General features: G+C 46.1%; 1 protein-coding gene across 1 annotated transcript in view; it reads right to left on the reverse strand.

The window, feature by feature from the left end:
* The window catches only part of FAM174B (family with sequence similarity 174 member B), a 39449-nt gene extending 26157 nt beyond the window's left edge, over nt 1–13292 (reverse strand). The window contains exon 1 of the mRNA XM_049905932.1: nt 12791–13292. Coding sequence (XP_049761889.1) covers nt 12791–13131 — 341 coding nt within the window. The 5' untranslated portion in view covers nt 13132–13292. The remainder of the gene's footprint in view (nt 1–12790) is intronic.
* Nucleotides 13293–19369: the final 6077 nt, after the last annotated feature.

Below are 19369 nucleotides of genomic sequence, written 5' to 3' on the forward strand. Positions count from 1 at the left end.
CAGTCTGGCCCAAGGCCCAGGCTACTCTTGAGGGCATCAATGACTCCTCAGGGGACCCAGCATTTTTGTCACTGCCCACAGCACCTACTTCCCTGCACAGTGGGGCAGAGGCCAGGCTGGAAAGTGGGTTCTGGAATCGTGTTCTACCTTTCTTGGTTTACTTGGCTTTCTAGGAAACCAAAACCAAACCCATTGCTGTCAAGTTGATTCCAACTCATAGTGACCCTATACAACAGAGTAGAACTGCCCCACCAGGAGCAGCTGGTGGATGCAAACCGCCGATCTTTTCGTTAGCAGCCTGAGTTCTTAACCACTGCACCACCAAGGCTCCAGTTTTCTACAGGAGGCTTAATTACTTCTTACGTTCTGATGAAAACAGTGCACAGTGAAGCCCAGAGGTTAAAAACGGGAGGGCCCGCCACTTGGTAAATCCCTGACTTAGTGGAATGCCTACACTGTTGCCAGTGCCATCTATATTTTATCTCACTGAATCGTCTCGTAAGTCTCTAAGGAAGGTCCTGCCACTCTCACTATTTTACAGATGAAGCAAGTGAGGTCCGGATGTTACACCTGCAGCCACACAGCTGCAGAGTGGCAAAGGATAGGTTCTCCTCACCACTGTGTACCCCACCCTCTGCCAATGCCTGCATCCTGCATCCAACACGCATGTAGTTTGGTTGCTCTGAGGGCTTACGCTTCACGTAGAATTACGCAACATGGGCCAAAAAAACCCAAAGAACTCAATTTCAAGTCTTACGGTTCTTCTTCACCTCCATCTGCTCCCTACCCTTGTTTCTCTTTCCCTCTCTCACTTCCTGAGGGATAGAGCCAACTCTCATTCTTCCGAGACAAAATAAGCAAACCCCAGCTTTACCCTGTTTGAGGAGCCATAAGAAATAGCAACAGCGAATGCCCCAGGACCTGTTCCTCCAGCTCTCAAGTGTGTTTGCAAAGGGCTGGGTCCGCTGCATTTGAAATGAGGTGCCAGGTGAGGGAAGGGAGATGGAAAGCAAGGAAGGCAGGCAGCCTGTAGGGGCAGTTCTGTTGGCTCAGGGGCAGCAGCAAACACCCACGGGGGACTCTTTGGTGGACCCAGGGGACCTGAACACAGCCTGAAAACTCTGAGGTCATCCTGTGCTGTGCTTGGGACACATGTCACAAATGGCCCCACGACAGGGGAAACATGGAAATGTCAGTCCTCATCACCTCCCACCAACGCTTTATGTTAGCCCCGTCACTGCTCAGCAAATACCCCCGACCCCCTCCACCTCAAGCCTGATATCCAGTTTGTGGCTGGTATTTCCACACGCTATCTCCCTGCCTGACCATTCCCCTCATGGTACCCCTTCTCCAGGCCCTTCAGGTCATCCTGACTCTTTGTTCTTCCTCCTCCTCTACATCCCCTTGGGCCTCCAGTCCTCCTGACTGGTTCTTCTAGTACCTTCTACAGGTCTCCCCAGTCATCCCATGCCTCCACCACAGCCATGTGGCTATTCACCCATTCATTCAGCAAACACTTATTAAGCACCAGCAATTCTAAAGCAACCCTCGGACGATTTCACTCCTGGCATCAAATTCTCCATTCGCCCCTCTGAACCACTACAAATTCCAAACTCCTCCATCTGGGATCTGTGCCTTCCAAAATCCAGCCACAACAGGGCTAGGGAAAAGAAAGCAGACTGGGAGTCAGACTCCTCCCCTTCACCAGATGTGCAGCCTTGAGCAAGATACTTCAGCACTCTGCGCCTTGGTTTCCTCATCTGCAAAATAGGGACCACAAGAGTGCACCCCTCACAGGCACAAGGAAACACATATAAAATGCTTAGCACTAGTACGCAGTAAGGGTTTCAATTGCGACTCATAGCAACCCTATAGGACAGAGTAGAACTGCTCCATAGGGTTTCCAAGGAGCAGCTGGTGGATCTGGACTGCCAACCTTTTTGGTTCACAGCCATATCACACCATGGGTCTTAACCACTGTGCCACCAGAGCCCCTTCATAAATATTAGTGCTATCATTATTACCATCATTATGATTTACAAAAGGTCATTTTCACAAAGCCCACATGCAGCAACACCTGCTTTGCCCATCTGACCCTAGAAAAACCTGTTCTTCCCGCCCCTCTTCCAAGTCCTAACCTTTCTACTCCTCATGCAGCCTTCAGAGGCCACTCTGTCCCTGGGGCAAACCCACTGTGGCCATTCTTCACAGTTCATCACATGTTGCTTTTGGAACATGGCTTCCCCATTGAACTGAATTGCTTTTTGTCTGCCAACTAGAATTATCCAAGGGCATTATCCTTCCTATGCCTAGGCTGAACCAGGAGCTCCTTGGCCTCTGATGTATTCCCATGGCACCTAGCATGTAAGGCTCCATGTTCACAGTAGGTGCTCTTTAGACACACTGGACAGAATGCTCTGTCCACTCAACTGTGCTGTCTGCAGGGTCTTTGGCTCACTGTTGGAGAGACCCATCTGAAAAAGGCCAAAGCCCAGCCCCCAATTTTTGGAAGCCCAGAAAAGGCCAAGCTGAGCATCAGAAAACACCTAGGCTTAAGTCCTACTTTTCCTACAAATTCACCAGGTGATCTTAGCAAAGCCCTCAGTTTCCTGATCTGTACAATGGGGACAGGGTAGATCAGAGGAGCTCTGAATGTGAAGAAATTCTACACCCAGGCAATGTGTGCTGCATCTCCACAGTCCTGCCTGCCTCCCACCCATGCCCTTTGCCACAGCCCTTCCTCTGCTCCACATCTGCCAATGGGTGTGGATTTCCTCCTCCTTGCACCCTCTGAAAGATGAAGCTCCAGGCTCCATTCCTGGAGGACTGCCCTCAGATTAAATATATATTTTTGAAGTGAAACCATAATACGATTCTCTCTTCATGGTTTCAGGACTTTCCTTTGCCAGCGGTTAAACCCAAAACATCAGCCATGAAACTCAAGTACCTGACACAATCCATCGAGCCTTCTCATATGGATTAAATTGTATCCCCTCCCCAGACCCCCCATAAAACATGTTGAAGCCCTAACCATTATACCTGTAGATGCGATCCTGTTTGGAATAGGGTTTTCTTTGTTATGTTAATTAGATCATACCTAAGTGGGGAAGGTTCAGATCTAATCATTTCTGAGTTATAAAAAGAGCAGATTAGACAGAGATATTCACATGTGGAGGAAGACAGAAGCCATGCGAGGGCTGTCTTCAAGCCAAGGAACACCAAGGAACCAAGAAACGCCCACGGCTGCCGACAAGGAAGGAATCGACACGGCCAAGATCCTAATTTGGACATTCAGCCTTCAGAACTGAGAGAAAATAAATCTCTGCTCTTTAAGCCACTGGCACGTGGTATCTCTGCTAAGGCAGCATTCAGAGACTAAGACACCTTCTCTGTTGAAAGTCTCCCTCAGGATGCTGTCCCCTACCGCTGTACCCCAGATGTGCCTCGCAGCTCAAGAAGGACCTGTATATGCAAAGACCCCCAAACACAAAGGGTCCATAGGCAGGAGAGTATACAGGTAAAGCCACATAAGCCAGAGGCTCAGGGCTAAATTAAAGAGGGCTTTTCCTCCCTTTCCAATCTGACAGGACTCAGAGGCAGGTACCGGGTCGTCACAGGGCTGTTAATAAGGGCAGTCGTGAGGCATCACCTTCACTGGGGGAATTTAGTAGTCAGTGGAGGAGTCCTGGGGGTGAAGAGAGGCTCACTTGGCTTAAAGAGCCAACAATTTCATTTTAAAGAGGCTCATAGACAGACACACCTGCCTGCTTATTTTTGCCATATGCTGTAATCTCGTTTATGGGTAGAAGCAAGACCAGAAGGTTAGGTGTAAACTGCTGTATTCAGAATCATGTTTTTGAATGCAACAGGACCTTTGGCTGCTGAAAGAGGAGTCAGGGGCAGGGTTGGCACAATCTCATGCTAAACATCCCAATAGAAGCCTGTGCTCTAATTAACGATGGGAAACGGAAGTTCGGGAAAGTTCTGCAGGCTGCCAACAATCAGACACCGAGCAGGGCCCCCGGCCGAGAGTCTCAGGGTTTCTCAGCCTCAGCACCTTTGACATTCTGGGCTAGATAATTCTCTGCTATGGGGGCTGTTCTGAGTGTTGTGGGATGTCCAGCAGCATCTTTGGCCAGTAGCACACACACCCCAACTCCTGACAATCAAAACTGTCTCCAGATATTGCCAAATGATCCCTGGGGGGAAGAATCCTTCCCAGGTGAGGGCTACTCCAGGGACTTTATTCTTCCCATGTGCCGTGATTTTTTTCACTTGGTGGAGAATGGAATCAAGGGCCTACCCTTTCTTTAAAAAGTGTGGATTTCTGTTACATTAAATTTATTTAACATTCTTTCTTCACTGCGGCATATAAAATGAAATGTGAAAGGTGGTGAATGTGTTTTCTTCTATAGCTGTTTTCTCCAAATCAAACCTTAGTCAAATAGTCATGAGCTAAACAAGTTCTGCATTCCCTCTCCGTATCACAACAAAGGGCTAGACCTTCTAAAGGAGCCCTGGTGGTGGTGCAATGGTTAAGCACTTAGCTGCTAGTCGAAAGGTTGACAGTTCAAACCCACCAGCAGCTCTGCCAGAGAAAAGACCTGGCGATCTGCTCCCATTAAAATTACAGCCTAGGAAACAGTATAGGGCACTTCTACTCTGTCCTATATGGTCGCTGTGAGCGGTAATCAACTTGACAGCTTACAACAACAGACCTTCTAACCATGGCTCCACCTAAAGCTCCAGTTTTTTTTATTAAAATAATATTGATATACTAACAAGTAATGGGAGTCTCTGGGTGAAGCAAACTGGTAAGGGTTAGCTACTAATCAAAAGGTTGACAGTTCGAATCCACCCAGAGACTCCTTGAAGGAAAGGCCTGATGATTTACTTCCAAAAAATCAGCCCTGAAAACCCTATGGAGCACAGTTCCACTCTGACACACATGGGGTCACCATGAGTCAGAATCAACTTGATAGCAACTGTTTTGGTTTTGGTTAATGAGCAAGTTAAAAAAAAACAAAATTTTAGAATGGTAACTATCTCTAAATCCCAAAAGTCTTTTAAATAGTTTTTATTACAAATGTAAATATACACACAAGATGAAAAATCCAGGAGAAGCAGGAAATCTTGAGTTCCTTTTCAAAGACGTGGCTTAATAAACTGAGTCACCTTGGGTGGTTCCAGTGTCTTCAGGACAGAACCCAGGTCCACGGTATCATGGATTTGGCCATGGATCCCAGTGGGGAAGTTGGGCAACGTCAGTTCATCTGGACTCTGTCTTCCTCCCCAACTCCCCAGGAAGCACAAGAAGAACCCTCATTTCCGATAAGAGGATTTCCAGAGATTTTTAAATAAGAAGTGGTTGGCATGCACCCAAACAAGATCTGGGAGAAACATGGCATGGATGGGAGAGCTGGGAGTCACGCCAAAGCTGGGGCAGGATCCCCAGAGGCGGGGAAGTCAGGGTTTCAAGGTGGTGGTTTCCTTAACTCGCCGCTGCCCAGTGCTTAAGATGCCAATCAGTAATGTCAGATTCCTCCCAGATCTCAAAGAAAACACTGCTGGGCAAAAGGTACTGATAACAAGAGAACATGCAGGACAAAAGGTACTGATAACAGTGGCCACTGGCTTCTGTGTGTTACTGTGAAACACAACCGCACCAGACATTTCCTGATATCAAACAGTCACAGTTTTCTACTTCCTAGACAGCCTCTTTGCTGAGTCCCTTCCAGCTCTCACAAGCCCTACACAAGCAGGTCAACTAGCCGACCCATGGGGGACCGCTCCATTTGATGCCTGGCAGGACTGCTCACACACCCCACCCTCACCAGAGGGCTTTCTGTCTCCAACAGGCTTTCCTTCCATTCAATTTTGTCTTCCGTTTAAAAATAACCAAACAACCAACAGTTGCCAAAGAGTTCACTCCAACTCATGGCGACCCCATGTGTGTCAGAGTAGAACTGTGCTCCATAGGATTCTCAGTGGCTGATTTTTCAGAAGTAGATCGCCAGGCCTTTCTTCCAAGGCACCTCTGGGTGGACTCAAGCCTCCGACCTTTTGGTTAGCAGCCAAGTGTATTAACTGTTTGCACCACCCAAGGACTCCACTCTTAAAAAATAGTTTCTCTTAATTACAAAATATATGATAAATGCAAAAATGATTTCAGAAAAAGGAGAACTCTGATTGACTAATAGGTATAGAACGAGACAGCTGTCCATCCTCAGTAGGAAATTAAGAAATGCAAAACAAAGCAATGGGATACCAAATTATACCCGTTTGACTGGCAAAAATTAGAAAGTCGGATAATACCAAGTGTGGGCTATGATGCCGGGATATGAGAACCGTCAGGCACCATGGACAGAGTGTAAGCTGGTGCATACTCAAGGAAATTAGGTATGAATGCCCCTGTGACTCAGAAATTTCACTCCTTGGTGCATACACCCAGACACTCTTGTACAGGTCCTCAGAAAGACATGCAGGATGCAGCAAGGAGCTGGGTATACATACAGAGAAAAAGTAATGAATACATGTTCATTGTAAACAAATTCAGACAACCTAGAGCTAAATAATGAATAACGCAACGGGAAAAGAATCACCCACATTAACACACGTACACATATCTTTGCACATTCATATATATATAATTTATTTATTCAATTGAACTCATACTACATATGCTGCTTTGTAACCTGTTTCATTCAACAATATATTGTTGTCGTTAGATGCCCTTGAGTCAGTTCCAACTCAGAGTGACAGAATGAAGCTCTGAATCAAACGCTGCCCAGTCCTGTGCCATCTTCACAACTGCCGCTACGTCTGAGCCCATTGTTGCAGTCACTGTCAATCCATCTTGTTGAGGGTCTTCCTCACTTTTGCTGGCCCTCTGCTTTACCAAGCATGATGTCCTGCTCCAAAGACTGGTGTCTCCTGATAACATGTCCAAAGTACATAAGACGAAGTCTCACCATCCTCGCTTCTAAGAAGCATTCTGGCTGTACTTCTTCCAAGACAGATTTGTTCGTTCTTCGGGCAGTCCATGGTATATTCAATATTCTTCACCAACACCATAATTCAAAGGTGTCAATTCTTCTCTGTCTTCCTTATTCTTTCGCATGCATATCAGACAACTGAAAATACCATGGCTTGAGTCATGCACACCTTAGTCCTCAAAGTGACATCTTTGTTTTTTAATACTTTAAAGATGTCCTTTGCAGCAGATTTGCCAATACATTATTTGATTTCTTGACTGCTGCTTCCATGAGTGTCGATTACAGATCCAAGTAAAATGAAATTCCTGACAACTTCAATATCTTCTCCATTTACTTACCTACTTCTCCATGTTACTTACTGGTCCAGTTGTGAGGATTTTGATTTTGATTATGTTGAGGCGTAATCCATACTGAGGGCTGTAGTCTTTGATCTTCATCAGTAAGCGCTTCAAGTTCTCTTTCAGCAAGGTTGTGTCATCTGCATATCGTAGGTCTTCCTCCAATCTTGATGCCACATTCTTCTTCATATAGTCCAGCTCCTTGGGCTATTTGCTCAGCCTACAGACTGAATGAGCATGGTGAAAGGATACAACCCTGATGCACACCCTTCCCAATTTTAAACCAATCAGTATCCCCTTGTTCTATTTGAACGACTGCCTCTTGGTCTATGTACAGGCTCCTCGTGAACACAATTAAGTGTTCTGGGATTACTATTCTTCGAGATGTTACCCATATTGGTTATGATCCACACAATCGAATGTCTTTGCATAGTCAATAAAACACAGGTAAACATCTTTCTGGTAGTCTCTGCCTTCAGCCAAGATCCATCTGTCAACAGCAATGATATCCTTCATTCCACATCCTCTTCTGAACCCAGCTTTTTACTTGTGTGTGATATTAATGATATTGTTCAACAATTTCCACATTCTGTTGGATCACCATTCTTCGGAATGTGTGCAAACATGAATATCTTCCAGTCGGCTGGCCACGTAGCTGTCTTCCAAATTTCTTGGCATAAACGAGTGAGTGCTTCTAGCGTTGCATCCATATGTTGAAACATTTCAGTTGGTATCCTGTCAATTCCTAGAACCTTGTTTTTCACGAATGCCTTCAGTGCACCTTGGACTTCTTCGTTCAGAACCATTAGTTCTTGATCATATGCTACCTCCTGAAATGGCTGAACATCGACCAGTTCTTTTTGATACAGTGACTCCGTGTATTCCTTCCATCTTCTTTTGATGCTTCCGGTGTCATTCAATATTTTGCCCACAGAGTCCTTCAATAATGTGACTCAAGACTTGAATTTTTTTTTCTTCAGTTCTTTCACCTTGAGAAATACTGAGCATGCTTTTTTTTTTTTGGTTTTCTAACTCCAGGTCTTTGCACATGTCTTTACAATGCGTTACTTTCTTCTCCTCCTGCCCTTTGAAATCTTCTGTTTAGCTCTTTCACTGACAGGCCAGTGGTGGCAACAATACATAGTATTTTATCAATGTCATCATTTTTAACAAATGCAGAGTATTTCACTACAAGGATTACCATAATTTATTTAACCAACGCCCAATTGTTGGATACTTAGGTTACTTAAACCTTTTCAGTATGAAACAGAACTGCTATGAATATCAGTGCATACACATCTTTGCTTCCCCTTCTAATTACTAAAATTAGAAGCAAAGAATAGGTATGGCCGTGAAAAATGTGTACACCTTAGGAATGGAATTGCTTGGTTAAAGGTATAGATATCTTTCACTGTGAGGCTTATTCTTTTCTTCTAATTTTGACAATTTTCTTGAATCATATTTATTCTGTTGTCTGGCAGTGTGGCTCCATCAGAGAAAACAGACAAATAGACTAAGACTGCCATTTTATAAGCAAAAATACTACACTCTTCCCGCTTTATCAACATTGTTCCAAAAATAAAGGGCCACCACTGAAAAATATTCCTACATCATGAGTTCCCAGCACCAGCTATTCATCTAGTCACAGAGGGCATTCTGAGAGGCGTCAGCAATGTACAGTACTTCTGAGTTCCACATTCACCTGCTAAAATTACCTTAATTAAATGTCAGAGTGTGCCTGGCACCACAATAGGTAATAGACACAGAAGATGAAGGCCCAGGCCTGCTCTCAGGCGCTCTCCCTACAGAAGGCCGAAGGACAGCTCAGCCACGCACTTGACTCCAAATACAAAGATCCAAGCTTGCTTTGGAGCACAGAGGAGCCCTGGAAGGGGAGAGCAAGTGGCAATTTGCTGGCTCTATAGTCTTGGTAGGAGCCCTGGTGGCACAGTGGTTAAGAGCCTGGCTGTTAACCAAAAAGTCTGCAGTTCGAATCCACCAGTCGCTTCTTGGAAACCCTATGGGGCAGTTCTACTCTGTCCTATAACGTCACTATGAGTCAGAATCAACTGGATGGCAACGAGATTGGCTTTTGTTTTTGGTAGCCTTGGGAAAAGGTCCCTGGTGGCACAAATGGTTTGCACTCGACTACTAACCTAAAGGTTGGTGGTCAAACCCATCCGGCAGTGCCATGGAAGAAAAGCTTGGAGATCTGCTTTTGTAAAGATTACAGCCAAGAAACGTAGGGACGGAGCAGTTCTGCACTGTAACATGGGATCGCAAAGAGGTGGAGCTGACTCGATGGAACAGGTTTTTGTTTTTGTTTTTTTTCTGGTAGTCTCTTGGTGGCAGAGGGGACTCCACACAGAGGATCAGAGAGGGGCAAGACACTCAGACCTGAGGCCATATGGTACCTCTGCCGAACAACTCATGTTCAGCAAGGCTGGCACAGCAGGCGAAGGAGTACTGGAGAGAGCCCAGAACGGGGGACTGAGAGGGAGGCAGGGCCTGGCCATGAAGAGCCAGCCTGGCTGGCACACTAAGGAGTGTGTACTTGGGGGTGTGCTTGTAGGAGATAAGATGATACCAGGGAGGGTGGAGTGGAGCCATGACAAGGATGGAGACAGGAAACCAGCCTAAAGGATCTCACTGACTCAGGAAAGACAAGGTGTGGAGGCAGCCCAGGGAGAAAGAAGTGGCAGAGGGAGGGAATTTCTGTTGGGGGACATTGGCATGGACAGAGGTGATGGAGTCTCTGTGAGACTTGGGTGGTAGAATGCCCAGGACTTGGTGACTGCATGCTGAGGGAGAGGGAAGAAGCAGCAGATAAGGAGGGTGCCAGCCAGCCTGGCAAGCATTCATAAACCTGATGCACTGAGCCCACAAAGGAGCATGGCAAGTAAAGTGGTCACGGTCAAGACCACTGAATAGCAGAGGTAGACGCTGGCCCTGCCTTGGCCACAGACTACTGGAATGTTCTCAGATCTAGTGGAATGGCTTATTCCACTCTGTGCAAAGGTTCTTGTGAGGACTGTGGATCATCAAGGCCCCTCCCGGCTATAAAATTCTAAGGGTTCCTGTCAACAGAGAACCCAGGGTGACAGCTGCGCACCTAGAGGCTCACCCTAGCAAGAATGCCTTCCCTGAAAGAGGAGGCTGAGCGTTTCCATATCCACCCTCTCCTATGAAGCCTTAATCTTCTTTCAACACTCCACACCCAAGCAAATGAGGACCCCTCCCTCCCAGGCCCGAGTGCAGACTCTCCAACTCAAACATGCAGCTCGGTCCCCTCACATCTGGCTCCATGCTGCTTTCTTTTCTCCCCCACTCCTGGGTAATAAAGAGCAGACTGGCAAAATAGTTCAAATACCTTCTTAAAAAGTGCACGTCCTTGTGGGCTTGGTGGTCTATTTTGAGCTAAATGTTCCTAACCTCCAGGCTCAGAGTTGCTCTAGGCATTAACGTCTACTCCAGTTGAACACTCAGGAACTCAGTAATGTGAGGTGCGCCTGCTGACTGCCAGGCCCGTGCTGGACACTGGAGAAAGGAGGATGCACTAACTGGACATTCCCACCCTCAAAGGTGCTCTCTGCTTTGGATGGCAGCTGGGCATTGAGCACAGCAGCACAGCATGATACGGATTATATTAAAGGGTGCATAAAGATGGAAACCCTGGTGGCATAGTGGTTAAGTGCTACAGCTGTTAACCAAAGGGTCAGCAGTTCGAATCTGCCAGGCGCTCCTTGGAAACTCTATGGGGCAGCTCTACTCTGATCTATAGGGTCGCTATGAGTCGGAATCGACTCAGTGGCACTGGGTTTGGTTTTTTTTTTTTTTTTTTTTGGTTAAAGATAGGGATGGGAGAGGCCAGAGAAGGAAGCAATGGCCGCACTCGAATGTCTGGGAAGACACACAGAGGAAGGAGCATGAGAGCTGGGGTCTTGGTGGCTGAAGGCAGTCTCGGCTCCAGGAACTAAGAGCAGGAAAGCCAAGCCGAACCAGAAAACACAGGGAAGGAGCAATTAAGTGGTGAGAGGGGAGTCTCAGAAGGGCTGGTTGATGGCTCCAAGGACTGCAACTACAGTATGGCCTTGAATGTCAAGCCAACGAGTTTGGACTGGCTACGGAAAGCCACTGAAACTTGTAAGCAGAGGAGGGATGTGGGTAATGCGAAGAGTGGGGTGAGGAGCGGACCAATTCAAAGCCCAGAGAACATCAAGGCAACAAAGGCAGGGGATGGTGGGGTGAATGTGGGATCACAGTTCCCCCCATCTGTGTTCTCAGGAACAATGACATTTGATCCTGTGGACCCACAAGGAGACACTCTCACTCAAAGTCACACCAGCCAACCTCACAACCTTCTTTCCCAGGACTGGTTTCTGCTCCCCCAGGAGAGCAAGCCTCTGGCCCCAAATCTTCAACAACTGATCAAACATAGTGTGTACAATCGGAAGGGGAGGGAATGCTCTGAAAATAATTGGCACACACACCCAGATTTCAACACAACTGGCCGGGCTGAGTAACAGGACACGTTCGGTTCATTTCCTGCTCTAACAGGATTTCTCAGGAATTAGGGAGTAATGTTGTCCTTACATCCCCGGTGGCCCCCTTGGTCTGACTATTCCAGGGACCTTGGTCATCTTTTCTAATTTCCCACTGTCCCCACAGGGACCCCATGTCCTCTCTGAACTTGGGCAACCTTCAAAGGCCTCTCAGAGAACTGACCAGCTTTTGCCCAAGATACCTCAGGCTCCTGTGACCATATGTGGAGGAAGCTCAGCCAGATGCCGGCTCAGGAGAGTCATCTGCATCTTCCACTAAAAGAAAGTCAGAGAGGCCACCAAGGGTCGCCAAGCTTTCTGAAGTCCAGTTCCAATTCCCCAATGCTAGGAACTGCTTCTTTTGGTAGCAGAACAAAGGAAAATGGAAAAAGGACAGCGGGGGTGAAAGGAAGCCACTGAAGGGAAGGGGGTGGAAGAGCGGCAAGGTAAGATTAAAGTTAGACGGACCTGGGTTCAAATCCGAGCTCCACTCTCTGAGTTTACCTGAATAAGCCACCTGACCTCTCTGGAAACAGTTTTCACAACTGTGAAAAGGGTATAAAAATCAATTCCTTGCAAGGTTGTCAGAATTGGGAGAGCTATAGTTAATGTCAAGCATTAACAGAGAATTATTTAAATGGTATGCAACATTTATGAGACAGACTATTAAAGAATGGGGAGAAAATTCCTAAACTGAGTACTAAAGGACAACCAAAGGCGCCCACCCCGCGCCCCCACCCTCCCAGGCAAGACAGGGAGACACACGCCTGGCTGGAGCGCACCAAGGCGCTGAAGGCCCGAGCGAAGCTGCACACCCAGGGCGCTCGTGCGCGCCAGCGGAGCGGGAGCGCGGTGACAGCAGGTTGGCGATGCCGCCGGCTCTGCCCTCGAGGAAAACAGAGGGCGGCGGACCCACCTGAAGACGCGCAGCAGCAGGCAGGCGATGAGCATAGCGCTGAAGGCGCAAGCCACGATTACGGCCGCCTTTAGGGTGGGCAGATCGCGGAGCAGGCTGGAGATACGGGTCACCAGGGCGTCGCCGCTGCTGTTGGAGCTGCCGCCGCCGCCCGCCGCCGCCCCGGTACCCGGCCGGGTAGCGTTCCCGGAGCTGGGGCCGGGCTGCGGGCGCGTCTGGGGCTCAGGGTCGGGCCGCGGCGCTGGAGCGGACTCGGCTCTGCTGGCGCGGGGGCCCGGCGCGGCCAGGAGCGCGAGCAGCAGCAGCAGCAGGAGCCGCGCGGATGGCGGCGCGGCGCGCATGGTGCCGTCTGTCCGCGCCGGCCCGGGCGGAACGCGCGGCGGAACCCAGGTCCCGCACCAGCGCCGAGGCCTGCACCCGGGGCTCCCGCGCGTCGGCGGCTGCGCGGTGCTTGGCAGGAAGCTGTGGCGCCCGGAAGAACCCGCGCCGCCGCCGCCACCAACACGTTGCACAGAGTCATTCGACGGGCTGCAGCCCCACGTGGGCGGGGCGGGCGACCAGGCTCAGGTCCGGGCTGCGCCCCGCCCGCCGGCGGCCCGGATCCCCCCCGCCCCGGGGCCTAGGACCCCCTGGAGGAGTAGTGACCGTCAGGCTCACTTTTGTGCAGGCGCCTTGCTGAACAATTTACGTGTTTTATTATCACATTTAATCCTACAACCCCTTTGTTGTTCTGAGGTGCTGTCCAGTCGGTTCTGGCTCAGCGTGTACAGCAGAAGGAAACATTGCACGGTCCTGCGCCATCCTCACAATTGTTGTTATGCTTGGGCCCATTCTGGCAGCCACCATCGTGGAACCCTCCCTGTCAATCCATCTCAATGAGGGTCTTGCTCTCTTCTCCAGGGACTGGTCCCTACCGATAACACGTCCAAAGTATGTGAGAGCAGCCTGGCCATCTTCGCTTCTAAAAGCATTCTGGCTGTACTTCTTCCAAGACAGATTTGTTCATTCTTCTGGAAGCCCATTGTGTATTCAATATACTTCACCAACACCATAATTCAAGGGCGTCAATTCTTCAGCCTTCCCTATTCACTGTCCAGCTTTCCAATGCACATGAGGAGATTGAAAATACAAAGACCCGGGTTAGGCACACCTTAGTCTTCAAAATGACATCTCTGCTTTTTAATACCTTTGCAGCAGACTTGGCCAATGCAATACAGCATTTGATTTCTTGACTGCTGCCTCCTTTGACAACTTCGATCTTTTCTCGGTTTATCATGATGTTGCCTGTTGGTCCAGTTGCGAGGATTTTTGTTTTCTTTGTATTGAGGTGTATCCATACTGAAGGCTATTAGTCTTTCATCTTCATCAGTAAGTGCTTCAAGTCTTCTTCGCTTTCAGCAAGCAGGGTTGTGTTGTCTGCATATCAAAGCTTAAGGAGCCTTTCTCCAATCCTGATGCTGCGTTCTCCTTCATATACTCCAGCTTCTCCTATTGTTTGCTCAGCATACAGATTGAACAAGTATGGTGAAAAGATACAACCCTGACTTGCACTTTCCTGATTTTAAACCACGTGGTATCCACTTGTGCTGTTCAAACTTCTGCCTCTTGCTGTATGTACAGGCTCCTCATGAGCACAATTATTGGTGTTCTGGAAATCTCATTCTTCGCAATGTTACCCATAATTTGTTATGATCCACACAGTCGGATGCCATTGCATAGTCAATAAAACATAGGTAAACATCCTTCTGGTATTTTCTGGTTTCAGCCAGGATCCATCTGACATCAGCAGTGATATCCCTTGTTCCATGTCCTCTTCTGAATTCGACTTGAATTTCTGGCAGTTAGTTGTCAATGTACTGCTGCTGCCATTTTTGAATTATCTTCAACATAATGTTAGTTGTATACAATACTAATGGTATTGTTCAATAATTTCCACATTCAATTGGATCACCTTTCTTTGGAATAGGTACAAATATGAATCTCTTCCAGTCAGTTGGCCAGGTAGCTGTCTTCCAAATTTCCTGGCATAGATGAGTGAGCACTTCTAGGGCTGCATCTGTTTGTTGAAATATCTCAGTTGGTATTCCATCAGTTCCTGGAGCCTTGTTTTTCTCAATGACTTCAGTGCAGCTTCGTCCTTCAATACCATTGATACTTGATCATATGCTCCCTCTTGAAATGGTTGAACGTCGGTCAATTCTTTCTGGTACAGTGACCCTGTGCATTCCTTCCGTCTTCTTTTGATGCTTCCTGCATTGTTCAGTATTTTGCCCATAGAATCGTTCAATATTGCAACTCGAATCTTCAATTTTTTCTTCACTTCTCTCCCCTTGAGAAATGCTGAGCATGTTCTTCCCTTTTGGTTTTCTAACTCCAGGTCTCTGCACATGTCATTACAATATTTTGTCATCCCGAGCTGCCCTTTGAATTCTTCTGTTCAGCTCTTTTACTTCATCATTTCTTCCTTTCAGTATCATCTGTCAGAATAAGACCAGTGGCCAACTTTGGAGCAGGCTATTAATTGCTCATATGCAAGTTCAAATGGAGGTTGAAGAAATTAAAACAGGACCATGAGAGCCAAAATACGATCTTGAACACATCACACCTGAACTTAGAGACCATTCCAGGGCTGGAGTCTCATCTGAAGGCTTAACTGGGGAAGGAGCCTCTTCTAAGCTCATTCACATGGTTGTTGGCAGGATTCCATTCATCATAGGCTGCTGGATGGAAGGCTTCCATTCCACGCTGGCTGTTGGCTGGAGGCTGCCTGTGTTCCTTGCCTTCCCACCTCACCAGCATGGTATGTTTCATCAAAGCATGCAAGCCAAGGAAGCAATAGAGAGAGTTTGCTAGCCAGACAGAACTGTCTTATGGAACTTCATCCCTGAAATGATATCCGAATGCCTTTGCAATTTCCTATTTGTTAGGAGGCACAGGTCCCATCTACACTCAAGAGGAGGAGATTACACAGGAGCATACATACCGGGAAGCAGGGATCATTGGGGACCATCGTAGAAGCTGCCTGCCACAGACAGTTAGATACATTTTTATTTGGGGAAGACATCACCCAGGAGGGTGATGATATTCAAGTCCTTGCAGTGCTGAGAGATTTGAACAGATCACAGAATTTAGATCTCTTCCAACTCTAAAATACCACTTTGTGGTATGTCAAAAATATTACATTAAAGGACCTCTCGTGGTGCAATGGTTAAGCACTTGGCTGCTAATTGATAGATCAGCAATTTTCAAACCTACTCAGCAGCTCTGCAGAAGAAAAGCCCTGGCAATCTGCTCCCATAAAGATTATAGTCTAGGAAACCCTATGGGGCAGTTCTGCTCTGTCGTATAGGGTCACTATGGGTTGAAATCGACTCAACAGCACACAACAACAACAAGTCTCCTAAACTGTGAGAAATAAATTTCTGTTTGTTAAAGCCACCCACTTGTGGTATTTCTGTTATAGCAACACTAAGAATCTGAGACAGTGTACTTTTCCTTCTTTTGCCACAATTCATGGGCTGAAGTAGACTTGTTTGATAGTTTAACATTGACTTAACTCTAAGAATAGAAAGCATAAATGTCTGCTGTTTTAGTAAAGTGAAACTTCAGAGGCTTTTACTCTTCCTGGTTATTTGCTGTGCATGTCATCACGACAAAGGACTCACTTATAAATTGCCCTAGATTAGAGTTCCTTCCAGTTGCTAGAAAAGGACATCATTGTTTGACAACATAAACGGTCAACAAAAATGAGGAAAACCCTCATGGTTTGACACAATCACCACGACAATGGACTCAGACATACCAACGATCATGAAGATGCCACAGGACCTGGCATTGCTTTTGTTCTGTTGTACATAATGTCATCATGAGTCAGAAATGACTCGACATCAACTAACAACAACAGATTTCCTTAAACACTTCATTCAACCAGCCAGTAATTCAACCAATATTTTTCTCACACGAAACACAGGTCACAGGCAACAGAAACCCAACTCCAGCTACTCCAAGAAAAAAAGGAGTTTATTATAAGCATGTGAGTTACTCCCAAAACTGAGTATAAAGTAGAGCAGTGGTTCTAAAAGTAAGATCTATGGACTCCTAGGTCCCTGAGATCCTTTCAGTGAAACTGTGAGGACAAAACTCCTGTCATAATGTTGTTGTTAGTTGCCATCGAGTCAGATCATGGCGACCTTATGTACAACAGAATGAAACATTGCCGGTCCTGCCCCATCTTCATAATCATCGCTATGCCTGAGTTGATTCTTGCGGGTATTGTGTTAATCCTTCTCACTGCAGATTTCCCTCATTTGCATTTGCTCTCTACTTTACCAAACTTTGTGTCCTTTCCCGATGATGTGTCCAAAGTAAGCAGGTGGAAATCTCACCCTTCTCACTTCTAAGAAACATTCTGGCTGTATTTCTTCTAGGACTGATTTGTTCTTTTGGCAGTCCACGGAATACTCAATATTCTTTGCCAACACCACCACCCATCTGTCAGTTTGTCTATGGTGACTTGCGCATTGCTGTGATGTTGGAAGCTATGCTACCAGTATTTCAAACACTAGCACAGTCACCCACGGTGGACAGGTTTCAGTAGAGCTTCCTGACTAAGATAGACTATGAAGAAAGGCCTGGCAATCTACTTCCAAAAAACTAGCCAATGAAAACCTTACTAAAACGTTATTTGCCTTTTTCACTGTATTGACATTTGCATCGATAGTGCCTTAGTACAAATCAAGGCAGGGTCACCAAATTGTACTAGTGGTAACAGCATTCTTCCAGACCATGCATTCACAGCTAAAAAAAAAAAATAAAGCCAGCTTTACTTTAGAATGTCCTTGATGGAGCCATGAAATCATTAAATTTTCACCCTTGAGTACATGACACATTCATATTATGTGTGATAAAATGAGAAGCCCTGGTGGTATAGTGGTTAAGTGCTACAGCTGCTAACCAAAGGGTCAGCAGTTCAAATCCACAAGGCACTCCTTGGAAACTCTATGGTGCAGTTCTACTCTGTCCTATAGGGTCGCTATGAGTCAGAATCGACTCGACGGCACTGGGTTTGGTTTTGGTTTGTTGCACATCAAAGCATGACAATTGTCTTAAGAAAAAGTATGTGTGCAATTCTTAGAGTTGCAAGCTGAACCAGCCACTTTTTTCACGGAACACCATTTTTACTCAAAGGAGTGACTGGCAAACTTCAGACCTGGTCGTTGGCATGAATTTTCTCAAAAATGAATGAAATGGGACCGTCACTTCAAGGATAACAACTGACAGTATTGTAGCCAGTGATAAAATTCAAATCTTCAAGTAAAAATTAGAATTTTCATAAAAATTGTTAATTAAGGTGCTTTCTACCATGAGCTTAACAGCTTCCCAGTACTTAAAGGCTTTTCTGATGATGTTGCTGGTGATATTTAAAAATGTAGGTTTTTTGATGTTATATAATGAAATATGTCAAAATTTGGAAGATCTGCATAAACGAGCAAACCAATGTTTCCAATTGGCCAATGCATGATGTTACTAAACTATGCCTAGATAAAAGAGCCCCTCTAAGTGCAAGACACACCAATGGATTTTGATGTAACAGAGTACAAACAGTCCACTGATACGGTTTCAAATTCCGCGTTACAACTAGCCCTTAGGAAACTACCACTTTCAAGTGTTGGCATAGTATCAAGGAATAATATCCACAGTTATCTGAAAATGCAATTAAAATTCTCCTTCATTTTCTGGTTACATATCTGGATGAGGCTCAGTTTTCCTCATACACTTAAACCAAACCAACAAATCACAAATGTAAAAGCAGATATGAGAATGCAGCTCTTTCCTATTAAGACAGACAGGAAAGAGATTTTGCAAAAATGTTAAACAAGGCTACTCTTCTAATTTTTCTGTTTTGGAAAATATAGTTTTTTTTCATCCCCACCCCTCCCCTCCCTCGTAACCATAAAAATTGCTTCTTTTTGTGTGTAAACATTTTCATGAGTTTTTACACTAGTGGTCTCATACAATATTTTTCCTTTTGTGATTGACTTATTTCACTCCACATAATGCCCTCCAGATTCACCGATGTTATGAGATGCTTCACAGATTCATCATTGTTCTTTATCATTTCATAATACTCCGCTGTGTGCGTGTACCATGATTTGTTTATCCATTCATCTGTTGATGGGTATCTAGGTTGTTTTCATCTTTTTGCTATTGTGAACAATGCTGCAAAGAACATGAGTGTGCATACGTCTATTCATGTGATGACTGCTACTTCTCTAGGGTATTTTCCTAGGAGTGGGACAGCTGGATCGTATGGTTTTTCTATTTCTAGTTTTCTAAGGGAGTGCCATATCGTTTTCCAAAATGATTGTATCATTTTGCATTCCCACCAGCAGAACATAAGAGTTCTGATCTGCCAAAGCCTCTCTGACATTTGTTATTTCCTGTTTTTTTTTGATTCCTGCCAGTAACGCCAAGATGAGATGGTATCTCATTATGGTTTTGATTTGCATTTCTCTAGTGGCTAGTGATCCTGAGCATTTCCTCATGTGTCTGTTGGCCACTGCAATGTCTTCCTTGGTG

This window comes from Elephas maximus, chromosome 13 (assembly GCF_024166365.1).
Source record: "Elephas maximus indicus isolate mEleMax1 chromosome 13, mEleMax1 primary haplotype, whole genome shotgun sequence".
Taxonomy (NCBI): Eukaryota; Metazoa; Chordata; class Mammalia; order Proboscidea; family Elephantidae; genus Elephas; species Elephas maximus.